The 18,338-nt window shown below is 42.1% G+C and overlaps 1 protein-coding gene across 6 annotated transcripts in view; it reads right to left on the bottom strand.

Annotated features, from left to right (window-relative positions):
- Positions 1-18,338, bottom strand: part of NOL4 (nucleolar protein 4) — a 271,342-nt gene that overhangs the window by 51,278 nt on the left and 201,726 nt on the right. For 5 of the 6 annotated variants that reach the window (XM_054020557.1, XM_054020558.1, XM_054020560.1 and 2 more), the window contains 2 exons: positions 3,882-4,061; positions 2,999-3,190 (listed from right to left, as the gene is read on the bottom strand). In XM_054020557.1, coding sequence (XP_053876532.1) covers positions 2,999-3,190; positions 3,882-4,061 — 372 coding nt within the window. The remainder of the gene's footprint in view (positions 1-2,998; positions 3,191-3,881; positions 4,062-18,338) is intronic. The other variant, XM_054020559.1, reaches the window with a different exon arrangement.

The following is an 18,338-nucleotide window of genomic DNA, read 5'->3' as shown; positions in this document are numbered from 1 at the left end:
GGATATTAATACTGAGAAGCACATTAGCTAGCAACATGAACACTCATGAGACCAAACCTTTTCTAGTGCCTCAGAGCTACAACTGGCCTGTTATGCAGTAAGAGGTGTTGTTTGGATTACAGATGGCAAATAAGTGACAGAAGCAAGCCTCAGGCATGCTTCATATTCTTTACCACACAGAGTCTTTCACTAATTAAACTTAGTGTTTACATTTTCTCTTAAACACCATAGTACCAAGCTGTAGATAGCTGTGCTATTCCACAATTATTGCTGAATTGTCATATGCCACATACATTATCAGATTATTCTGTTTCCTCTTGAAACTACATGCTCAAAATGTATCATTTTTGCCCTGAACAAAATGAAAGATAAGTTATATTAAATACATGTAGGGTAAAAAGGCATCTCCTGTGGAGATCATTATCTGACATCCTATTTAATATAATGACAGTAGCGCTATAGCTCCTGAGGATACCATTATCCTGTTTTGCTGTATTTCAGCATAACACCTGATTCAAATCAACACCAACATGTCTTTTTCACGATAGTCCTGCACAAATGTCATTATCCAGACAAAATGATTCTTTTCCCCAGTGAAATGGAAAGTAAATTTAAAATAATCAGCTAGCCAAGTGTCTCTGTCCAATGTAGTATTTTTCAAAACTGCTTTCTGATATGAGTAACAGACCGACACGCTAATTTAAAAATTACAATGTTTTTATAACATCTTCTTGATAGGTTCTATCTTTCAGAATGATCTGAAATGAAGCCATGAAGGCCACATGGCACTAGTGCCCCAAGGACCAGACCTATTGTCCACAGAAGTCAATGGGAGATTTTCCACAGAGTTCTTCTAAAAGCTTTTGGTTTACGCTTCAGTTTGAGAGAGTTAAGGAAGGGGAAGCATTGGCATATTTCCCTTCTTACCCACCAGGGATGTCACTGCTGGCACAGACAGCAATGCCCTGCCCACCCTATTGAAACACATCAGAGCACATTCTTTTTTAAAGTAGGTTGTAACCACAACAAGATCTGATTAAATCGAACACTTCCAAAGTAGGGAGATTTTTGTACCATAAAAGTTACCTACTTTATAATAATTCGCATGATATTTTTGAAAAGAACAGGAATATAAACCTGAACCTGAAAAGAAGTACTCACATGAGTAATCATTATTATACTCGTGACTAGTCCACTGAAATCAAATCAACCTAATTGTTATAGACCAGATTGTAAACCCCTTACTCACACTGGTGAGCAGTTACTCACACAAGTAGCTCCGGTGACTTAAATAGGACTCTACTCATTCATGTGAGTTACTGCTCATCAGTGTGAGTAAGGGGTTCACAATCTGGCCAAATAGCAAAACAAGACGACCATTTATTAGCATCAGTTAGCTGTATAGGATGTATTTTGGGTGCTAGTGTAATGAAGTAATATTTGACACAGTGATATCTCAATCTCACTCTCCTGAATTATCTTCAGCCAAAGAGAATGGATGTGAAAAGATGCTACTTACTGTATTATAAGAAAATATTTAATTTTTTTTTGTCCATCTCCTACTCTGGATGGCTACAACCTGACACACAGTCTGTCAGTCTTTAGCACTTACATCTATACAGATGTCCTTTATTCTCTCTCTTTCTATCTAAGTTTCCATTGGCTGAAAGTAGCATTAACCCGGTGTCTCAGACAATAAAGCTGCATGGTAAATTAGAATCATGAAAGTTTACAAAGGATTAAAGGTTCTGACTCTAGATTTTATATCTCATACTATACTGGTCTTGCCCCACAATCAAATGTGGTACTTTGTTTTTAAGCTTGTCAACTAACATTTTAAAACCATCATCTGAACTTCACAAGTACTATATTCAGGCTGCTATGAAAAGGGAGAGAGAGAAAGAGAGAAAGAAAATTAAAGTTGAACCCAGTTTTGTAATATGTAGATGGGTTTTCAAATGATTTATTCTTTAAAAATGATACACTTTATTAATAAATGATGTTTGTAATGATGAAGTGATTTTATCTTATCTAAAGGAGAGAGAGAGAAATAAATCAAACGTAGCATGCTACAATTTCATTTGCTAGTGTCTCTTCTGGTTTGTGAAAATATCAAAGTTCTCTGATGATTCTGAAGTTGACTAACTGATAAGCTGTGAGGAGAGCTATTCTTTACCATTTTTGTGCAACACAAGAGTCCAAGGATGTGTAGGGTCTAGAAATACTGCCAGTTATACACTAACATAGTATTCATAACCTGTGAATAAATAATGAGGTATAAACCCTGGGAAATAAATGACAGAACTGTAAAATCTGCCAGGGATGTTTTAATAATATTGAATGCCATCTGTACACCTGAATATCAACTCAAAGAAAATAGTGAAGGCAGGGTCTACTTTCACTGACTGCTAAATAAACCCAAAAGTACAAACAAATCACCTTAAACTTAAAGCTACTGTCAATGCACTTGTCATAAAAACTTGGTTTACTACAGATTTTTTTAAAAAGTCTTTCATCTTTCCAGTCGCTAAGTTTTCATGATCTGTCCTTCACGGACCATTACTATGGATACTGTAGTGCTCTGATGGATCCTATTTTCAGATTTCTTGGATCTCCCCGAAAAACAGTTAGCAGAATTCCAAAGAAATTCCACATCAGTGCAAGACGTCACTAACTTAATAGCCTCTCTAACGGTGTTGGAAAGGAAAAAAATATATAAATGAGATACTCTTCCCATTGGTTTCTCTCCTCACATCTTGCTTGAGTCCTCACTTTCTATGGATTCACACAGACCTGTGAACTATATCCTCCCAAGGTGTTTTTAAAGCAGTGAACAAAGGGAATAAATTCAGGAAAGATGAAAAAGGGAGGGGGGGAAAGAAACCTCTGACCTGACATTACCAAATAAAAAGACACTAAGATGAAAACGAAATAGTGCCATGGATTTACATATGGGGTTTTGATGGAAACTAGGGCTGGGTTTTAAATCAAAACTCACCATCTCAAAACCACTTCTTTTCATCCGCCTGCAGGACTTGAGGTAAGTACGTATACGTTTTCTGGCACGCTCTTGATACTCAGGGAATTGTCGCCTGCATGAGTCAATGATAGCCTGGATCTTTTCTTTGGGCTGCTTAGAGATTGGGACCATTCGGTCCAAGTTTTCATCTACAAACAGCCTGACAAACATCTGTTGGTAAGAGGGAGACAGAGGAAAAGGGTTTGGAGGGCTGCTCTCTTTCTCTTCCTAGTCTTGATTACTGATAGGAAGATACTTTTTCTGTGCGCTGAAGAAGCTATGTAATGGGAAGCCAGAAATGTTAAGCAAACAACTCTTTAAAGGACTTTTTTTTTTAGGGCTGATAAAAAAGACAAGAAAAGAATAGTCTATAGTGTATAGAAATTGTGAGATACACCACAATGGATTGTGAAAATAGGCAGCACTTAACTTTTGTTATTAACAATAAGTTATGATTGCTCCCTGGTTTTATTGAACTGCATATTTACTATTCTCCTAGTTTGAACAATTGCTTGTGTTATCATGCATAATTACATACAGTGGGAAAGCAAGAGAAAATAGCTGACCACTGGAATGCTCCTCCTATAAACTAGCTGCAGTCCCCCCCCTCTATCCACTGGATGAACATGCACATATACACAAAACACATCTTAGTTCTCCTCACTGATAAAGATGGCACTTTGCCTTATAGTTCTAAATAAAACACAGTAAAACTGGTGTCGGTTGGTGAGAGTTTAATGTGCTTTAAAAAGGATCCTTCTGTAAATTAATGTGCCTCTAATATTGCCAAACTTATACATAAATAACAGTACACAAGGAAACTAGTAAAGTTAAGCAAGGCAGTTAATGCTGCAGGACTTACATTAAAGGCTTTCAGTCGCTCAGCTTCTACCCCATCAGATTCATTAACCTTCTCAGCATCTTCGTGTTCATCATGGTCATCCTCGTCCTCATCTCCTCGGTTCAGAGACAGATCTTCAGCACCTCTGCCTATGCTCTCGTTCTTACCAGAGTCGTAGCTGGAATAGCTATGTGCAGGCGACTAATAAAGAAAAGATATTTTTTAATGTACCAGATTAACAGGTTTACCGGGCTCCTCATCAAATAAATTTGTTTTTAAATTAGCACATCAGAAGGTATTTAAAGAATTCCATGATTTTTTTCTTTTATATACACAAATTACTTTCTCCAGCCCCAATACAAACCCTTATGATCACTGTAACAGAGACCATTTCTCTATCATCTTGTCTACTTCAGTACATTAAAGCAACAGTCTGAGGAAAAGTCAAGTAAATCAATCTATAAATGACTCTCCTGTGATAATTAAATTCTGGATGAGAGGTTTTCACAAAGACTTGTTTTGTATTCAAGTTTCTTCCTGATTACATTAGCAAAGTTTCTTCCAAGGCAGAATACAGGGAGAAGTGGCAATAGTCATTCATTGGTAGGAATCATTATCTAGAACAGTAATAAGTTATTCATAAATATAGAAATAATAATGCCTTAGTAGATCACTTTCCAAAATTCAAGCAGAATTTAAAATTGTCAAGCTTTTTTAGTTCTCACAGAAGCATTAATAATGGTAACACACACACCCGTTTTCTCCTTGAAGCCTTTCTTTACACAAAATATTCAGAATTTTCCCCTGAGCAGGGGGATAAATAACAGATGATTATTTCATTAAAAAATTATCCACTCACAGTGTCAAAAACACAGCAGCGGTCAAGAGAGTCAAATACTTTAAGCTTCCCCTAATAGTATCAGATTTTGGTTGTCTTGTTATTCTTTGTGTATACTTCACACTAAGTCACAACAAGCAAATCAGTAGTAAAAATCTCCATCAGAACACCAAGGTACAGGGCCAAATTTTTCTCTCAGCTAGACCAGTGTAGACCTGGAGTAACTCCATGGAAGTTATTATTACTCTAGATGCACATCCATATAACTCATCCAAAGCATGTTGAAGTCAATTAACTCTAGAGGGCTTACCATCAAGACCTATATGATGAATCTCACTCTATCGATATCATAAATTTTTATATAGCTCCTATCACAATGGTAGTCAAAGTGTTGCACAAAATTCAGGAGCACAAAGCCCAAAACAAAAAGGGCCAAAATTGTCAAGCATGGGTGCTTAAAGTTATGAGCTTTGATTTATTTAGGGCTCTGTGTAAGTGCCTCAACTGAGAGATGTTGAGAAACCACAGACCGAAATCCATAGAGAACACCTGGCCCCCTGCAGGCAGGGGCAAATGAACTGTGAGAGTAACAGCAAGACTGCCCAGTTGGGTTGGGAGACTGGAGGAGGAAAAGTCAGACAGAAAAATAAATATAAATATGCCCAGTCTTAGTGCATCATTTTTGCCTTTTCTCTTTTCCATCCATTTCTTTATTCTCCCTTTACTCTCCCTTTCATCTTCTTATTTCACTCCTTTCTCTTCCTTTCCATTTTCCCACTTTAAATTATTTTACTACTATTTCTGTCTCTCTCATTTCCCTGGACTCCCCTACCTATTTCTTTCACACATTGATTCTCAGTCCACTTACTTCCTTTTATTCCTCCCACTCTGTGATTTAGAGCCAGGGACAGCTCCAGGGTTTTTGCCGCACCAAGCAGCGGAAAAAAAAAAAAAAGACGCAACGCGATTGGCGGCACTTCGGCGGCAGCTCCACTGCGCCGCTTTCTTCTTTGGTGGCAATTCGGCGGCAGGTCCTTCCCTCCGAGGGACCGAAGGACTTGCCGCCGAAGAGCCTGATGTGCCGCCCCTTCCCCCGGCCGCCCCAAGCACCTGTTTGCTGAGCTGGTGCCTGGAGCCGGCCCTGTTTAGAGCTCCACAATAAAATCCTTTTAGCCACATAACATCCCATTTCTGGGACCTTCATGACCCTCTCTCAGTGTCCCTCAAGCTCTCAACTCTGGGTTTCATCGCCCCTCCCCCTAACCTTTTACCCACTCTGTGTGCACCACCGGGGCAGGAGGAAAAGAAAGTTTGCCAATGCCTCCAGGGGTCAGGGTGGCCAAGACTGAGAGGCCTAAGAAGAGAAAGGCCTGAGGAAGCCAGCAAAGGAGAGGAGGAGCTGCTGGAGAGCAGGCAAGAGGCCAGATTCCAAATGTTGACCTCACTGCCTGTTCAACTGACTCCTGTAGGGACATATTTATGAAAAAATATGATTTGGAGATGCTCCCTCATAAAGGAATGTGTTGTGAGTGTGGGAATTTGGAGATGTGCCCTGGAGACAAGGGTTTCGGAACACCACATGGGTGTGTGCAGCTCACCGGAGTTGCTCTCCAGTTTGTTTCATTAACACCAACTCAAGCAAATGGTTTTAAAACAGTTTCAGATTACACCTGAAGCATACAGAGTAAAATTTAGAAGACTTAAGAAGGGTGCTGAGATGAGTAATGTGTAGGGTTACCATACGTCCTCTTTTTCCCGGACATGTCCGGCTTTTCAGCAATCAAACCCCCGTCCGGGGGGAATTGCTGAAAAGCCACACATGTCCGGGAAAATGGCCGGCACTTCCTCTCCCCCTGTGGCTCTGCTCCACTCCTCTTCTCTCAGATTTACAGAGCCAAGCTGCCCGAGCAAGCGCTACTGGCTTCAGGCAGCACCCCCCCCCCGCCTCCGGACCCCGAGCCCCCAGCCAGGCACTTCTCCTACCCGGCTCCAGCTGAGCTGCTCCCACGGTGCAAGGTCCCGAGGCAGGGGGGGTGCTGCCTGAAGCCGGTAACGCTGGCTCCTGCAGCTCTGCTCTGTAAGTCTGAGGGGGCGGAGCCGAGCAGCTCAGTTGGAGCCGGGGGAAGGGACGTGTCCAGCCAGCTCTGGGTCCTGAGGTAGGGGAGGGCTGCCAGAAGCCAGCAGCTCGGCTCTTACAGTCTGAGCTGGGAGGAGCAGCTCAGGTGGAGCCCAGGTAGGAGAAGTGCCTGAAGCCGGTAGCACTAGGGCAGCTTGGCTCTTAAACAGAGCCGAAGAGTCAGGGAGCAGCAAAGCTGGGAGTACCATGCGCCGCTGATTGCACAGGTGGGGGGCAGCGCTGGGGGAGCTGCTCCGGGGAGTCGCCAAAAAGCACTGACTGTGGTGGGGGAGGAGGGGAGGGCAGTGTGAGAAAGGCAGGAGTGTGCAGAGGGATCAGAGCTCTGGCTGCGATGGGCATCGGGCTGCCTTGCCTGCAAGTGGATCAGAGCTCCTGGGGCTGGGGTGTGCTGTATGGCACTCAGCTCCCCATTTGTGATGAGACACAGCAGTGTGGTGGATCACTGCGAAATACCTGCCCAATCAGATCTGCGGGGGCAGGGCTTGCAGGGGCTGGCTCCGACAGCTCCCATTGGAGCTTTTCCCAGCCAATGGGAGCCTCTGAGCTTGGCTTGTGGCGGGCCAAGCACGTGGAGACCCTGGCTGCCCCTGATCCTAGGAGCAAACACAATGCCAAAACGAAAATACAAAGTTCACTACATATAAAGAATTACGTTTTAGAATTAAAGAATTAAATAGCTCAAAATGTCCGGGATTTTACCGGGCAGGGAGGAGAACTGGGTGCTCCAAGGCATCTGGGGAGCTGGGAAACAGAACAGTGTGAGCTGCGTGTCCTGACCGCTCCCAAAAACTGAGGGCCGGGGCAGATCCTCCACTGAGCAGCTTCATTAAAGTCATGGGAGTCTATACTAGTGGAGTGCCTGACTTTAGAATTGGTGCAGCTGTTTCGTGTGGCTGGGAGGGAGGAGGGGGAATGTGGGGTGCTCAGGGGAGGGGGCGGAGACTTTGGGGAAGGGGTTGGAATGGGGACAGGGAAGGGGCGGAGTTGGGCGGGGCCGGGGGTGGGGAAAGGGGTGGGACCGGGGGAGGGGAAGGGGCGGAGTTGGGGCAGGGCCGGGGCCCCATGGAGTGTCCTCTTTTTTCAATGTTCAAATATGGTAACCCTAGTAATGTGGCATATGTAAACCAGATGAGAGATTTGATGGATAAGTGGGTAAGGGGAAAGAGTATTAAAATCTTTGAAGAAATGTGTGATCTTGTTGCTCAGGAACATTTCCTGAGTATATGTAGTGATGATGTAAAACAGTGTTTATGGGATAAAAAGGTGAAAACTGTTGATGAACTTGCTACTCTAGCTACTGAATTTGAACAAACCCAAGCATCTATTAGCAATAAATCACAGGCAGAGGGGTTTAAGTCTGGTGGGAAGCAGGGTTCCCGTTTTACCTCTGAGAAGGAGGAGGATGGATGGGAGGCTGGATGCTTACCTCCCCAAGTCCATTCCTCTAGTCCTCGTCCCAAATCTCCTGTAAAAACAGAAGAGCCCAGAAGGTGCTACCACTGTAATTCTGCTGAGCACCTGAAGAATAAATGCCCTGTGCTGGGTAGTACTAGCAAACAGGCAGCAAGCAATCCATAGGAACGCTGCTACCCGGAGCACAGAGACACCTCAGGCAATTGCCACTTACCATACAGGGTTTGTAAAAATAGTCTCTTCCCGGTCAGGCAGGAAGCACATAAAGGCTGTCAAAATTAATTGCAAGAACTCCTGGGGTGGAGGGATACAGGTGCAGAAATTTCTATGGTCAGGAGAAAAATTGTTCAGGAAAAAGACATACTGCCAGGACAGATGGCAGAGCTTTTGTTAGTAGTAGATCACAAAATCCTTGTGGCTTTGGCTAAAGTGCACATAGAAACTGAGGATTTAGAAGCTGAATTGACTGTGGCAGCAGTACTTCATAACCCACCACAATTGTTACTTGGAAATGATTTTTTTCAATGTGGCTCGGGCTGTTAAAGGGTCTCTCTGGGAATCCTACTAAAGACTTGACAGTCAGTGAAAATGCTAATGACCCACCTGAGAAAGGGGAGGAGGAAGCCATTTCCCAGGCAGATAAGATCCACCAAGCAGCTAAGAAAAAGCTGCCGAAAGAACACAGCCCTCTAGAAGAAGGGGGTGGGGAAAGTCCCAATGCTTGGAGTGAGAATTTCAAAGAAACTCTAGGAGGGGGTGAGTGTGGATTTTTTGCATGGGCACAGCACTGGCTTGGAGGGAGTTGGCCTGTAACATGCTAGATCCTCTTAAATCATTACCTCTCCAAAACCCCAACAACATACATGGACTGAGAACCTTTACTAAAGGGGATACTGGACAACACACTTGAGGGAAAGAAAGACCAGTATCTGAACACACATTATGGTTCAGGAAGGGGTTGAAAAACACAATGGGTATTGAACAATCCAGACTGTCTAAACAGAAGGCGTGGTATGATGAACATACTTGGAAACACCTCCCTGTCATTAATTTGTTAGTACTGTTAAGTCTCATAATATGCAATTTGTTGGTTATGACAAAGAATTTGGTACTGATGGTAAATCCTTTACAAATGTGTAACATGCATAATTTTTGGAAAAAGCTTCTAAACCTGGTAGGAGTGGTGTCAAGGAAGTTCTATATGGATACTGCTTCTCAACTAATACCCGTAAACAGGCTTCGAGCTTGGCACAGGAGAGAAAGCATAACAAATCTGGTCTGCTGTGTGGAAGGGGAAACCCTAAAAGATATTGATATCTGCATTATGTTAACAATGCTACCATATAGATCATTGTTGCAACCAAGGTCCTGTAGTGGCACCCAAATCTTGTATAAAGGGGGTCAAATGGGGTGTCTAAGACAAGGTTATGGTTTACTGGTTATGATTATGCTGTCTATATGTGTGTATCAATTTTGTAGTTGAAGTTATGAATATTGGCTCTATACTGCCTGTATTTCAAACTTATGCTATGCTGCTGGGTGACATCCCAGACAAACTGGTGTTAGCTCTGCCTAGCCTGCTTGATGGCCCATTAAGGACCATCAGCTATACAATGGACTCATTGAGAGAAGGCAAGTATGTCTTGAGACTCAGCAAAGTATGCAGGAACTTGCCCATGTGACTTCAGACTCCATTTTGCTGTAATTTTTCTCAGTAAGAACAAAGGTGTTCTGACACCTGGAAAAGACTATATAAGGCTAATGCCTCATCTCCATCTTGTCTTCAATCCTGCTTCATACCTCTGGAGGAACTTTGCTACAAGCTGAAGCTTTGAACGAAGGACTGAGGACCCATCCCAGCGAGGGATGTATTCCAGAGACTTGATTTGAACCTGCGGTTTATTCTATCGCTGCTGCAAGCCTGAACCAAGAATTTTGCCATTACTGTATGTAATTGATTCCATTTAACCAATTCTAACTCTCATCTCTATCTTTTTCCTTTTATGAATAAACCTTTAGATTTTAGATTCTAAAGGATTGGCAACAGCGTGATTTGTGGGCAAGATCTGATTTGTATATTGACCTGGATCTGGGGCTTGGTCCTTTGGGATCAGGAGAACCTTTTTCTTTTACTTGGGTATTGGTTTTCATAACCATTTGTCCCCATAACAAGTGGCACTGGTGGTAATACTGGGAAACTGGAGTGTCTAAGGAGATTGCTTGTGAGACTTGCGGTTAGCCAGTGGGGTGAGACCGAAGTCCTCTTAGTCTGGCTGGTTGGGTTTGCCTTAGAGGTGGAAAAAACCCCAGCCTTGGGCTGTAACTGCCCTATTTGAGCAATTAGTCCTGAGTTGGCACTCTCAGTTGGGTTCCGCCAGAACCGCATTGTCACATACACATAAGAATGTTTTCAGGCAAGCTGGGAAAAGAAACGCAGAACTTTACAAAAATACCCGTGGATGGCACAACAATGTTTGGTAACATTTGGGAATTGTATAACCAAACCCTAAAGAGGGCATTCAACACACTGCCTTTGCATTAGCCAGTGACTAACCCTCTGGCAGTAATCTAAAGGGGGAGGTGTGACCCTTCACAGTAATATTATTATAATGTGACTAGGACATAATCATAATGCATTTTATGCAAGATAAGTCATGTGAGGTGTCATTGGAAAGGTTATGATTTACTGAATATCCTATTTGTATGCATGTATCATTTTTGTATCTGAAGTTAGGAATATTGAATATGTATCTGTATTATAAATGTGTTTACACATGGGGAACGCTCACTAGGTAAAAGACACTCTGTCTAGATGGCTGGCTGGAAAGGGCCCATTCAGGTTAATGAGCCATTAGGAGAAAATAATAGGCCTTAGAAGAAGCTTATCTCCCACTGGGGGTGGGGGTGGAGGTGGGGAGTGGCTTTCTGAGGACCCTACAAACAGCCTCTGAGTTATGCCTGCTGTGACCCTACAGGGACATGTGATCAGGTCACCTGGTGCTGGACTCCATCTTGGGATACCAGTGTTTTTCCACTGACTGGTGTGGGTATCAAGCTTTGAGACAAAGGGTTCCCACTATATGCAAAAGATATTTAAGGCAGGGGACAGCCCACTGGATCACCATTACATACATAAAACATTTTTTACTTTTCTTAGTTACGCAGTTTTCACTTTTAAACACATCTTACCATAAAGAATAGGAACACCTTGCAGAAGCACTATTTGTTGGTATGTTTGGGATGAGAGCACTGCATGGGTTACACATGGTTCACATTTGAAAGATTATCTTCACAACCATTAGAGCTACATACTTAATTTTTCTAAAAACAAAAAAACCCAAAAACAAATAAAAGCTAATGCAGCCCAGTAGGGAGCTACTTAGTAGTCACAACTTTTGTTTAAAAACTACAAAAACCGATCAAAGAATCAGTAACAAACCATGAGAGCCTGACAAACAAACAACCTTAATCATAATCAACAACCTGGATTGCACCCAGAAAGAGTGCAGAAACCTGAGCATAGGTATTATCAAGTATTCACGGCTGCTCACTAATAGGGAACGGCATTCATTACCAGCTGCAGCTTCCAGTTCTAAGGCAAGAGTTGAAATTAGAGATACACAAATACATGTATATGGCATGTATTTGTGTATCTAACTTGTTTGTGCAACTAGTGCGAGTATGTCCCTGAGATGTTGTACATATTGTACATCCAAGCCATTTGCTTAGCAAACTGAAATTTGATTGGCTACAGTAACAATCTATGCAGTTATCTCCCAGCAGATGAGCTTGTGGAGATAATTTATCACAAGACTGTTCACTCCACATTCTGTGTTTAACGAAACAATATTCATATAAAAATGTTTTATAATTTTCTGAAATCACTCCTCTATTCTTATCTTTTTTTCTTCTTCCCTTATTCCAGTCTGCTTCCCTCCCTAGGTCACTCTCTTTCTCTCCTTCCATCTTCTCTTCCCGCTCCTCACTCCACATTTCAATCTCCTTTATCCCTCCCCCACTAGATGCATTTAAATTGGTAATCACAGTAATTGTGCTCATAAACGAGGCATGCATTTGCATACACATTTTCCATGTGCAGTTGTGCATGTACACTTTTAAAAGTTGCACTGTACTGTATAAAAAGCAATTAAAATATCTATATTTAGACCTGGTTACATTTTGATGAAAAACTGTCAAAATTCAGTGAAGAACACAGGAAAAGAATGTTAATAAAATTCTTGCATTCTTTTTTTCATTTTGTAACCAATTCAGATGATCATGATAGGTCTTTGGGGGGATGGCTGAGAGTTTGAGTTTTGGGTATTGTTGCAGGGAATATATTTTGTACATTTACAAAAAAAATCAAGCCTATACTGTATAGTAGAATACTTAAAACATCTATAGGGGTATTTTTTAGGAGAGTTGAGGACACAGGTTTTATAGGGGCAGGAATGGAATATATTCTCCCCATTGGCTGGTATGTTCATTTTTTTCATTCCAGTTCCAATATTGGGTGTTTTGCGTATGTGGATTGTGAGTTTAATTGTTGCCAGGCAGCACAGAGCTTTTGCTCAGGCGTCTTTTTGTACTTTAAAGCTAAATAATACATTAAATACCTTCAAGAAAGATGTGCTCCTCTTTGGCATTAGGAACATCTCCATTCACAGCTCCATCTCTATCATTTTCTCCTAAACTCATTGCTTCCATTTGCCTGTCCTGTCTACAATTTTAGCTTCATCATTTTACCTTGAACTTTCTATTTCCTCTTTCAGTTCTTACATTGTCAGGGACCGTTGCTCTCAAACGCCAGTCCACACGGCTCTTAGCCAGTAAGTTCCAACCTGCCACCCAGTGACTTGCTAACAGTTGCCAGAACTAGAAGCTCAACTGACAGAGGACTCCAATTCTGGGATCTGATTCCTGGAACTCTGAGGGTTCTGAATGGTTCCCTGCTTCTATTTAAACCAAGCACAGGAACAGGAAGTTGTCCTCACAACTGGGTTTCCCCTGCTTAGGACTGTTTTCTTAGGCTACCTGCTCCTACTGCCTAACTCTGGTCTCCTGATACCTGACTGTAGATCTGCCCTTGGGCATCTCTCAAACTCTGATCTCCTGGTATCTGACTTGACCTGGCGCCAGACTCCTGCTCTGACCACTAGGGAAGGCTTCCCATGTCCTGGTCACAACATACATATATAAATCTCCCTATTTCCACCTCCATGATGTTGCCTGCCTAAGTCTCCTCCCTGATTCCTCTTAAGCTGAAATCCTTCATGACATCATCTCCTCCAGCTTTGACTGTTGTAACTCCTGTTTTCATGGCCTCTCCAAGATCTTCAGACTACAGCATGTGCAGAACCTTGCTGTCCATCTTCTCGCTAAGAGAAGAAGACAAAGAAGCATGACATCTCATCTTCAAACAATTCCAATGGCTTTCCATTCATTTCAGGATCCAATTCACAAATTATCCTCCTTGTTTTTAAACCCGTCATACAGTTGCTCAGATTACCTCAGGACTTTGTGTTTCACTAGTGGCCCATTCTAATCCCTCCTCTAGACCAACACTGGCACGGGGGCTGGAACTAGGGGGGCTGGGGATTTGGTAGCACCCCCTGGCTTGAAGTGGGTTCCATCATATACAGGGTTAACAGTTTTGTTCAATGGCTTTCAGCACCGCCACTATAAAAACTGCCACCGAACACTGGCCTCTTTTTGGCTCCTCCATACACTCTCAGTGCCGGTTCAACAGCTCCTGCCATTTGGAGCATCCAGGGGAATGTTACTTGCTGTAGAAGAGCCAAGAATCATAAACATAGCACTGTGTTATGTAGATTGTATTATACGGGTATTATCCGATATGGAAAGTGTATTTTGATACCGCTTATATGAAAAATGCTAAATAAAACCATGTTGGATTATATTTTACTATACTGTAATATAAAAGGAACTTTTACACCCTCCATTAGCAAGAGGGCCATGTCCAGGAAGAGAACTGCTCAGCTACCTACAGTAGTAATTAGTAGATAAAGGATATATTTTTCTGAACTACCCCAGTGTCTGCAGTAGTCACTCAGGGAATAATGAGTTGTTCTGTACCGAAGACCACCCATTCACCATCTCTTAGTAAGCTACTTAACCAGACTACAAGGCATCTGATTGTCTGTGATGTTCCCTATATTTATTAATAGTAAATACAGTAAACTCTCAGTTACCCAGTGTAGTTGTAGCCGTGTCAGTCCCAGGATACTACAGAGACAAGGTGGGTGAGGTAATATCTTTTATTGGTTCATTGGTTTACTGAACCAATAAAAGATATTACCTCACCCACCTTGTCTCTCAGTTATCTGGGCACTTCCATTCCATCCGGTTTCATCTGGATAGATAGAAGTATTGATAATTGAAAGATAAAAGATAATTGAAAGACCCTGTGAAAGTAAACTTTTCTTCTGGTATGCTTCTCCTCTTAGGTAAAAGATACAGTATGCTCCATCTATCCCCACTGATATTGACCAACATTATTGAGGCATATTACTTTGCCCTGATAGAAATAACCTCAGAAATTAGCCTAGATATAGTGTGAAGAGACAGAGGCAACAGAAAAATCCCTGTTCAGGTAGAAGGTGAAAAGTCTGCTTAGAAACAATAATTTAACCAACTTCTTTCTAATTCTAAATTCCTCCCCAACCAGTCTCCACTTATCGGTCTTGTCACATTCAGGAAGGTGTGCTCACATACTCACCAATCCATCACCATCTCCGTCATTCTGAAAGGGTAGGACTCTGACTGATGATCAGCAAAAGCAAGTAGGAGTATCTCTATCCCACCAGATTTGAGTGAATACCAGAGCAGAGCAGGCTTAATGCAGGGAGCTTGCATTACTTCCTAAAGTTTGTTATTTGTATTATTGATCTATAGAGCTCCTGTCATTGATGCAGGATGCTAGGCAGTTATAAACTACCTGTCACTGATTCCACTGCAAAACCAATGTTGCCGCCTACAGAAATGTTATCAAAAATATTGTCATTTGTGGTACCAAAAGAGCCAAAGGCAAAAAACAGAAAGTAAACCAAATTCACTTCTTGCATTGTGCTCTCAAGTTCAGTAGAATTTGGTGGGCTCTGGCAGACCCACCCAAGAGGAGTGAAATTTCAGAGGCAGGGACTCTCAACTGAGAAAGTTCTATTCTCCAGTCCCAGAGACCTTTATCCCAGGAACTGACAGAAAATGCTAGATTATTTTACCGGCCACAACAAGATATAACATTAGAGGCAGTCCTTCTGATAATGGGCTCCCATTTAAGCCTTTAAATATTTATCACCAATATCTTTGATTTCACCCAGAATCAAACCAGAAGATTTGAGTGAAGATGTATGCTCGCAAAATGGCTGGCCCTACTCAGAAAGGAGGCAGCTGCACTCTGCACCAGTGGGCAGGCTTCAAAGGGAGTGCTCAGAAGACTATATTTGAAATGTCTAGCTTTGGCCTGACAAAGGCCTGAGTGTACGGCTGATCAACATTTTTCTGTCAAAACTGGTTTTTGATGAAAAATTGGGGTTTTAGGTACACTTTTTTTGTTTTGCTAAGAGTATCTGCTTTTTATAGAAAATTTTGACCATTCATCAGAAACTGAAAACTTTCTAGTTTCTGTCCAAACACCAACATTTTCATTCAGCTGAAAATTTTTATTTTTCAATAAAAAGTCAAAATTTTCCATGGGGGAACACCCCCCCCCCATTTTCTGACCAGTTCTACCTGGATGACCAATGGAAGTTCCACATTATGGAGGGCTAGTAGCAGCCTCTTTGGCCAGCTGAAGATGATAAAACATACTTGTTAACCTCTGCTGGGACTTCATAATCCAGGCTGTAAACAATTTGGGTAAAAAGCCTCAAGAGAAGATGCAAAACCCAGCTTTGGATATTCATCCCAGTGCTTCCTTCTGCCAATAAGCAACCCTGTCTCATTGGGACCGAGCAAGACTGTTTGCTTTCCATAGAATCATAGGACTGGAAGGGACCTCGAGAGGTCATCTAGTCCAGTCCCCTGCACCCATGACAGGACAAGTATTATCAGACCATTCCTGACAAGTGTTTGCCTAACCTGCTCTTAAAAATCTCCAATGATGGAGATTCCACAACCTCCCTAGGCAATTTATTACAGAGCTTAATCACCCTGAGAGTTAGGAAGTTTTTCCTAATGCCCAATCTAAATCCCCCTTGCTGCAATTTAAGCCCATTGCTTCTTGCCTTTCCTCAGAGGTTAAGAAAGAAGAACAATTTTTCTCCCTCCTCTTTGTAAAAACCTTTTATGTACTTGAAAACTGTTATCAGGTCCCTTTTCAGTCTTCTCTTTTCCAGACTAAACAAAACCAATTTTTTTCAATCTTCCCTCATAGGGCATGTTTTCCAGACCTTTAATCATTTTTGTTGCTCTTCTCTGGACTTTCTCCAATTTGTCCACGTCTTTCCTGAAATGTGGTGCCCAGACCTGGACACAATACTCCAGTTGAGGCCTAATCAGCGTGGAGTAGAGCAGAACTCTACTCTATCCAGAACTCTACCCTCGTCATACTTGGGAGAATAATTAGGCTGGAGAAAAGGAACACAGAACTAAGCATCATGAGGACTAGGCAGTCCCTAGTCTCTTGTGGCCAATGCACAGGAAGAGTGATAAGACTTAACCCAGCAGGACCCATGCTTTTGGGAAGGACATGAATTGACTAGCACTACACTCTTCGACCTCTCTGATAAGGAGCAGAAGAGCTACTATCCACCCTGCAAGATCCCATATCCAGGTCAAAAATATTGTATCCCATAGTCAAGGATATCTAAAGCTGTTGATTTTTTTTAAAAAACTCAGTGTGGACACCTTATCCTTGCTCACTGCTAGAAGGAGCTTCTAAGCCATGGTGGTCAATACAGTCTCTGTTTAGTTTGAAGCCATTTATGTTTGTCAGGGGGTGGGAGATGGGGTACAGGAGGAAAGTAACTTTTTAAAAGATACCTTCGTTGCCTTGATCTTATCTTTTAGTTTGCCCAGTAATGGTAAACAACTGCATACAGGGCAACGAAGCGCAGCCATGAATAGAGAGGAGCAGTCCTGTTTGGCGAGACAGGAATAGTTTGGCATTTTCTTTCTGCTGGGCAGGACAGCTCTGCTCCATTCTCAGTCTTGAGTGCACCACTTGTCGTATACGGTATTGGGGACAATAGTGCCTCAATACTATGGATTACAAACCACTCTTAATTCACTATTCTAAATCTCACTGAGTATGTATGTATGTATGCAGAAAACTTACAATAGAAAGATGCCACTTCTCTTTGTTCTCCTTTCCCCCTCCATTTTTATTCTGCATCCGAAGAAGTGGGCTGTAGTCCACGAAAGCTTATGCTCTAATAAATTTGTTAGTCTCTAAGGTGCCACAAGTACTCCTGTTCTTCTTTTTGCATTTTTATTCTGTGATCTTTGTGCCAGATGTGTATTTTTCCCATCCTATTTTTATAGAACCTTTTCTGCTTTGATCTCATTCACACCTTTTGTCCTTGCTCCCTCAGTTTTCATCTGTAGTTTTTCTTCTTCTTACCACCCACATTGTTTCCCTCATTTCTCCTTTGTTTTCTCTCTGCTCCCATCCCCCTCATTTACTGCGTGACACACACAGGTTTAATTAACTAATTTTCTCCTTAAATTCCAAACATGGAACATCAGGCTTAGTAGAATTTGTTCTCCTATAGGCCTGCATCATTAATCTAGTTTGGGAAATCATGTTCTTATTTGTGAGGACCATCCATTGAGGTCATCATCCATGAGTTAGTCCTGGTTTAGGAACTACAGGTATTGGAGAAACAGACATTTTCATTCCTATTCTCTTGCCTCTCCTTTTCCCCCATTCTTTTCTATGCCAAATCCCTTGCCCACAGTAACTGCTCTGAAACATGTAGGCTCTTCATGTCTGTAGTGTAATGATGCTGATGAGCAGACTTGTGACCAGGTAAATAGCTCGGGCTCTGTCAGTAACTCTGAAGGTGAGATTTTGGCTTTAGCCACTCACTTTTGTTCCATGTTGGTGGCTCTTGCAGTATCTGTATAT

The sequence above is a fragment of the Malaclemys terrapin genome, chromosome 2 (genome assembly GCF_027887155.1).
Source record: "Malaclemys terrapin pileata isolate rMalTer1 chromosome 2, rMalTer1.hap1, whole genome shotgun sequence".
Classification (NCBI taxonomy): Eukaryota; Metazoa; Chordata; order Testudines; family Emydidae; genus Malaclemys; species Malaclemys terrapin.
The sequence above is the reverse complement of the archived record's forward strand: the minus strand, read 5'-3'. Positions and strand labels throughout refer to the sequence as shown.